General features: G+C 35.3%; 3 protein-coding genes across 3 annotated transcripts; 1 reads left to right on the forward strand and 2 right to left on the reverse strand.

The window, feature by feature from the left end:
- Nucleotides 1-539: 539 nt before the first annotated feature.
- On the reverse strand, nucleotides 540-2,421 carry LOC105112103 (tetrahydrocannabinolic acid synthase-like). The gene has a single exon (XM_011007691.1). The coding sequence runs from the start codon at nucleotides 2,333-2,335 to the stop codon at nucleotides 737-739; it is 1,599 nt and encodes a 532-aa protein (XP_011005993.1). The 5' UTR covers nucleotides 2,336-2,421; the 3' UTR covers nucleotides 540-736.
- A 1,875-nt stretch (nucleotides 2,422-4,296) lies between these two features.
- Nucleotides 4,297-4,938, reverse strand: LOC105112122 (cannabidiolic acid synthase-like). Its single transcript, XM_011007710.1, has one exon. The coding sequence runs from the start codon at nucleotides 4,936-4,938 to the stop codon at nucleotides 4,297-4,299; it is 642 nt and encodes a 213-aa protein (XP_011006012.1).
- Nucleotides 4,939-5,029: 91 nt separating this feature from the next.
- Nucleotides 5,030-6,837, forward strand: LOC105112123 (fatty acid 2-hydroxylase 1-like). The gene is made up of 7 exons (XM_011007711.1): nucleotides 5,030-5,050; nucleotides 5,085-5,210; nucleotides 5,341-5,433; nucleotides 5,583-5,779; nucleotides 5,878-5,983; nucleotides 6,211-6,357; nucleotides 6,661-6,837. Exons 1-7 carry the CDS (start codon nucleotides 5,030-5,032, stop codon nucleotides 6,775-6,777), a joined length of 807 nt encoding a protein of 268 aa, XP_011006013.1. The 3' UTR covers nucleotides 6,778-6,837.
- Nucleotides 6,838-7,642: the final 805 nt, after the last annotated feature.

Genomic DNA, 7,642 nt, shown 5'->3' on the forward strand with positions numbered 1-7,642 from the left:
ACCCATTATATTAAAGAAGTTTAAAATGCTATTAGTCATTTGAAGTTCTGAATTTTTCTTGTCATTTTCGAAGAAAAAATTATTTATCATATTCAAATTTAATATGTGGCTTGATCATAATTATCAGGGCTTGATCTCTGTAACCTGTGCCATGTGATCTGAACCTGCTCCGTCTTCTCTGTTTCTATTTACAAACTACTCTGTTGTTCTTTGTTTAGGTCCTGTATCTGTCTGTCTTGAGTCTATAAACTATTTTAAAGCTAAATAACTAGAAATTTCCAAGTAGATGATTACTTTTGATGATGTTTTGTTCTCCATTCCTTCATCTTCAATTATAAATGACCAAGCAGAAAATATAAAGTTCTGCAACACTCAAAAAGGAAGTGAGCAAAGAATAGACATCAGGCTGAACCTTGCCTTCACAGCCATGATGGAATTGGAGGAAGTTTTCATGACAAGGTGGAAGAAAATTAAAATAAATTTTCGAGGATATAATCTTTGATGAGGATCAACTTTTTTGACAAGGAAGAAAATCAGAATTTTTAACATACAAAAGACAACATCGTATTGAATTTGTGTGAAATCTCACACTTTAGATCATTACAAAAGGAAATTTTATGAACTAATTCACATGATCTAAATTATTATTGGGCCATGCTGAAATCTCATACATAAGAGAAGTATTATTATTAGCATTAATCTTGTTTTAGCGAAATCTCCAAGTAGCTCCCTTTGATCACCAAGATGAGAGAGGTGGGATACTCTGTTCATTTCTGAAGAAATTGGTAGGATCAACTTCAGTCTTAACGCGAACCAACCTGTCGAAGTTGTTCTTGAAATACTTCCGACCCCAAATGCTTGCTTGTTTATAACTCGTGTATCCCGGGTTGTTCACTCCTAGGTCAAGATCTCTATAATTGACATATGCTTCTCGAGGATTTTTTGAAACATAAGGAGTCATGTACGTGTACAGCCTTCTGATCCAAGCTAGATGCCTTTGGGATGCCTCCTTGGTTTCTTCACTCCAAGACACTACGGGGGCAAATATGTATCGATTGCCAGCTCTATGAGGAAATGGAGTGCTGGTCTCCGAAATCTCATCCATTTTCCCCCCATAAGCGAACATGAAAAATAGAGGCATCTCGATGTCTTTCTCAAAGAACCTTTTCCATATCCCTTCAAATGCAATTTCAGGTATAGGTTCCTGAACGTAGTCAGATTTTGCTTTCAATGGTAATGAGGGTTGAGGAGTCCTGTCAAGTAACACATTCAAGGATGCGTTGCTTGGAAGTCCACCAATGTAGATGACAGACTCAATCCAGCTCATTTCCGTGCACTCATCTTTGGCCAAACCAAGCTCAGGAAAGCTCTCTTGCATCAAAAGAAGAAGCTGGTCAACCTCACCAAGAAACAAGGAAAAGAATGCAGCTTGTATTGTTGACTTTCCTTCCTCACTAGAATTAACTCTGCTTACAAGCACATCGATGATGATGTCTTCAGGAAGCTGATTCGCAATGTATTGCCACCGATAGATGAGCTTGGTTGCATTTTGTTCCAAGGTTCTTGCTGCAGTAAAGACGGTCACTTTTGGTGGAACTTCAACCAACTTGATTCTCCATGCGATAACCACTCCAAAGCTTTGCCCTCCACCGCCTCGAATGGCCCAAAATAGGTCTTCTCCCATTGATTCTCTATCAAGGATCCTTCCTTTAGCATCAATTAATTGAGCATCAATCACATTATCTGAAGCAAGGCCGTATTTGCGAGAGATCATGCCATATCCTCCCCCACTAAAGTGTCCTCCAACACCAATAGTATGGCAAGAACCGGCAGGGAAAGCAAGAGTTCTACTTTTCTCTGCAATTCTATAATAAAGTTCCCCTAGTGTTGCACCAGCCTGGACCCATGCAGTTTTATTGGTTGCGTCAACAGTGATTGATCTAAGATTGATCAGATCAACAATGACAAATGGGACAGTAGACATGTAAGATAGACCCTCAAAATCATGACCGCCACTCCGGATTCTAATTTCTAACTTGTGTTTTTGGGAACAATGGATGGCAGCCTGGATGTGCGATGCATCCGTTGGTGTGACAATGACAAAAGGTTTCAGTTCAGAAGAATTGAACCTGGGGTTTCGTATAGAGAAATGCAAGATAGAAGAATATGATGAATTTTTTGGCGTGTAAATAACTTTAGAAATGGCTGTGGAGTCCTCAGAATGAAGGGAAAGGCATTGAAGAAAATCTCCATGAGGACGAGCTGATGTTACACATGACAACGAAAAGAGAAGACAAATTAGAAATGGCAGCATTGAAGAGCTCAGAGAAGTCATTTTTCTTTCTACTATGCGCTTATGGTTTTTGAGTGGAGAAACCTGCAAGGCAGTCCCAAATTTATAGTGTAAAGGAGAATTCTAGCTTAAGAAACAAGCAAATTAAAATGAGAAGAGCTGGGATTCCAAATAGATTAAGAATTTAATAAAAAAATGAACTTCCTCCGCAAGAAACTCGTAGTAAAAAACTGACTGATAATATAATTAAGCTTTTCCTTCATGACTTACCTGCATAAAAAATATTATCTGCGAATTCTCGGTTCTTAGTAAGCACTATTTTCAAATTATTTGATATATTCTATTTCAATATTTAGTATTCAATGCCAAGATTTTGAATTTTGCAGCAAGTGCTTCAAATCTCCTCGCCTGTCCCAGTCTTTCAAAGTAGGAGAAATTTCTTGGATACCTGCAATTAATAGGTGGTTTCGATGATCATCCATCTCAAGACGTGCCCTTAGTAACCTTTGCCCTTGTCACTTTGAAATTAGTGTGCTTTCTTGTTCTCATCTACTCTGTTTTTATCTTCAAATTACTCTATTTTCTGCTTGGTCTTTGAGACGGCTGAACCTATTCAGATTAGGATTCACGAAAAGAGTCCACAACAGGAACCCTATCCATTCCTTTAATTACTAAGTAAATTATTCTCTAATTATGTACCTCTTCAAAACAAATTACAACCCTTTAAATAAGTCCGAAATCGACCCTTACAAGAAAAGAAAATCAAAATCCCTAAACAAATGGAAAAAGTAAAAACAAAAATCGATATTAAGGCTGAAATCTGAAATTAAAATGAAAATAATAAAACTAAATCAGACAGTATCTTCTGAGCCCTTTTTTGAAGGCTTTTCTGATGTGAACAAGCTGGCCCTCCTATAGAACAAGGACCTTAGACTCTTGAGAAAGTTGATGTCGTTGGGCACAGCTAAACTTCTTACTTAAACTTCTTAACACTGTTCAATGATGGCTTCAGAAGCCCTTGTGTGTCGTAATCTTCGACCATGCAATCAGATGAACACGCTTATTCAACCATTGAAGGAAGCTTCTCATATTTCTAGACATGTAAATGAATAGACTTTATGTCATTTTCAAAAATATTTAATAGAGAGAATGATCTTTCAACACCTGCCCTTGGTGATCTTTGTCTTTTTAAGTATTGAAATTTCTCTGTTTTCTCTGTTTCTATATTAATAAAACACTGTTTTCTCTGTTTTCTTCTCATAAACTACTCTGTTTTCTTGGTTTTGCCTCTCTGTTTATCTTCCTCAAAAATATAGATAATAGTGTCAGCTGATGCTTACCCTATGATCATATTCAACTGATACATAAAAATATTTAAAAAGGAGCCTAAAAAACCTAAATCAAATAAAACTTTGAAACCTGATTAAGAAAGGAATCCTAAAATAACCAGAGAAAATTTCGAAACAGCATTTTCTAGGTTTAATTTGGACATGTTCTTCACCTCAGTTAATGCTAGCCAGCTAACCTCATAAGAAACGTGTAGAACACATTCATAAAATTTTATCCCTATCCAATAATAGGATTAAAATCTATGTTCCTTTTTTTGTTTTATCAGAAGACTCATTAGACACATCCGAATTTTCTCTTGAATTTGAGCCTTTGATACATTTCTCACTTCAAGAGCACGAGCATTGACCAAGACCAATTTTTCGTTATGCCAAGGGAGAAGATCGAATTATAAGAATACAAGAGCAACATATCATATTTAATTTGAATGAAATCTCACAATTTAGATCATCATAGAAGGAAATTTTATTCATTCAATTCAAATATCTCCATTGACCACATTTATTTTTATTACAATGATCAAAATATTGGACCATGCATGAAATGCCATGCAATAATTGTTGATGAAGTGAACTTTATAGACATCTAAAACAGAAAATTATATTATTAGTGTGATGAATCTTCTTCCAACCCTGTCATGTGTTATCCCCCTCCGATCACCAGGACGAGAGAGGCGGAATACTCTGCTCATTTCTGAAGAAATTAGCAGGATCAACAGCGGTCTTCACGCGTACCAGCTTGTCAAAGTTGTTCTTGAAATACTTCCTGCCCCAAATGCTTGCTTGTTTAAAACTTGTGTTGCCTGCCAGGTTATTCATTCCAATGTCAAGATCCCTGTAATTGATATATGCTTCTCGAGGATTTTTCGAAACGTAAGGAGTCATGTAACTGTAAAGCCTTCTAATCCAATCAATGTGTCTTTGAGATGCCTCCTTGCCTTCTTCACTCCAAGACACCTGATGCTCAATCTTGTATATATTTCCAGCTCTATGTGGAAATGGAGAGCTAGACTCAGAAATCTGGTCCATCTTTCCTCCATAAGGAACTAATAGCAGTCTAGGTGTTTCAATGTCCTCTTCCAATAACCTTTCAAATATACCTTCCAACGCAATTTCAGGCATAGGTTCCTTGACGTAATCAGATTTCGCTTTGTAATTTGTTACAAATCGAGGAGTCCTATCAAGCAACAGTTCCAAAGATGTATTACCTGGAAATCTGTTAAGGATGATAGCCTCAATCCAGCTTGTTTCAAGACAATCATCTTTTGCTAAACCAAGCTCGGGGAAGCTCTCATTCATCAATTGAAGAAGCTTCTCCACCCCTCCAAGAAAGAAATTGAGGACATAGCTGGAAAGGTCAGATCAAGAATTTGTCATATTATATTAGTCAATGCATCAACTTTTGAATTTTGTGCCATGAAAAATCCTTAACTTATTGCTACAAGTCAAAAGCGGCTTCAAATCTCCTCAGCATAACAAAATCTTTCAAAGTTGGAAGTTACCACGAAGTTCAAGTTAGCCTTGAAGTCAACCAATTCACTGTCGATCTAGATAAGCCCCTTGTCTTCCAGGTACATCATCGATTTTTTAATTCAGCCATAGGGAAGCTTCTTTTTCAAAGCACTTTTCTGCTTGCTTCATTATTCATATTGTCATTGTTAATTCTGTTAGCGATTAGAAATTCTTGAGGTTTTATTGCAGGTTGGCCATCTAGGAGAAGCTTATGAAGAATGGGTCCACCAGCCTATTGTAAGCAGGGAAGGCCCTCGGTTTTTTGAGAGTGATTTTATGGAGGTATTGCCGCTTTGTCTCATACATAGAATCTACAATCTGCCACATGATCACAGGTCATGTGTGCATATATATGCTAGTCAGAATTTTCATATTTGAATGCATATTTTGAGAATAAATGACTGCATCTTTGACACTTATACTTGGAACAGTCCTTGACACGCACAGTTTGGTGGGCAATTCCATCTATTTGGCTGCCTGTTATATGCTATTTTGTCTTAAAATCTGTAAGGATGGGCCATACGCTTCCCGAGGTAGCCTTAATTGTGGTTGGTGGTGTTTTCATTTGGACATTGCTCGAATACACTTTGCATCGCTTCCTTTTCCACATAAAAACAAAAAGCTATTGGTCAGTCCTCTCTATTCGCACTCGTGCACTGAAGTTATTACTTTCTTTAAAGTTATGTTATGGTAGAATAGTCTTCTGATAACTTGAACTTGCTTTAGGGGGAACACAATGCATTATCTTCTTCATGGTTGTCATCATAAGCACCCTATGGATGGTCTCCGCCTTGTTTTTCCTCCAGCAGCAACAGCTATTCTCTTGGTGCCCGTATGTGTATTGTGGCTTTACCATGTCATATAGTTGATAAAAAATGTGTTTGATTGTTGAACACTTTAATATTTTCAAATGTTTACGCTCAGGATTTTTCCCAAAATTTTATCAACTGGATTCTGTTCTTGTTGAACACGCTAAGTTGTTTGTGCTGTTTTTATTCATAAAAGCTGCTCTATATACATAATCATATTGGTTTTTTACGGTAAATTTGTCTTGGCCAGTTCTGGAACATGGTCAAGTTGTTTTCTACTCCTTCAACTACTCCTGCTCTTTTTGGAGGTGGTTTACTGGGCTATGTGATATACGACTGCACTCATTACTACCTGCACCATGGTCAGCCCGCAAATGAAGTACCAAAAAATCTCAAGGTAAGAGCAGCACAGCATCCATTTGCCTTTCCTTCTTTAATTAGCAATCATATAATCTTTTAGAATCACTACAGTAATCTTATTATTAATTCTAAATGGTTACAGTCAGCCCCATAAATAAATGCCTTTGGTTCCTAGGAGATTTGTAACCGGAAGTAGTTTCGCTTGATCATTGATCACAAAATTTGTCTGTGTGATTAAAGCTGGCACTCATCAATGATTTACCTTAAAGTTTTTCCCATGAGTGTTTAAGAATGTTGTTATTTTCGTCAATTCTAATAAAGGGTGTGTTTGTTTTTGCAGAAATATCACATGAATCATCACTTCCGGGTGCAAGATAAGGGCTTTGGAATCACTTCATCATTGTGGGACAGAGTGTTTGGAACACTTCCTCCATCAAAAGTGGCAAAGAAAATATAGATTATTTAATTGGAAGCCTAGTAGTCAATCTAGCAAGGGCCAGACCAAATTTTTTAACCAAAAAAAATTAGGAGATGATTGTATTTTAAAAAAAGTGAGAGAAATTTGATAATCAAGTTAAAATTTGATTAGTTTGATAATACAATTTAAAATGTGACAAAAAAATTAAAAAAATGAAAAAAATTGCTCCTATAAAGCTTAGTTAACACGTGAAATTCATGACTTAGATATGAGATATGTCAAAATTATATGTTTGTCGTGTGTTTTACATCATGAAATTAAGATAATTTAATAAAAAAATTGATAATAAAAAAATAAAATTGTGAAAATTAAAATATAAATATAAATCAAAATATTTAATAGTACTCGTTTACTTGGTTATGTTTGATAAATTTATTTATTAAAATTAATTTGTAACATAAATTCACAGACATATAAAATTTATTGATAAAATAAAAGAAAAGAAATACTATATAAGGTTACACATATTAAAAATATCATAAAAAATCTAATTTATATAAATATATGTAAAAATATGTTACAAATGAATCATATTAACTTCAAAAAACATTAAAGACACCGAACATAATTAAAAAATAATTTATATTTAAAAAAGCTAATTACACCCAAAAAATAACATGCAAGGGTTATTAATTAAAAAACAAACTAAAAAAATATTTAAAAAGAAAGAAAGAAAAGGTTATTGATTGAAAAAAAATACCAAAAAAAAAATTGTGCTTAGAAGCCTTGAGACCTAGACTTGCATGTCTGACCCTACAATTTTTTTTTTAAGGGGCAAACAACAAACATTGGCTTTATATTGTTTGAAAAACAATGAATAGGCAGACGACATATCACTGCTATT

The sequence above is a fragment of the Populus euphratica genome, unplaced genomic scaffold, assembly GCF_000495115.2.
Source record: "Populus euphratica unplaced genomic scaffold, PopEup_1.0 scaffold324.1, whole genome shotgun sequence".
NCBI classification, from domain to species: Eukaryota; Viridiplantae; Streptophyta; class Magnoliopsida; order Malpighiales; family Salicaceae; genus Populus; species Populus euphratica.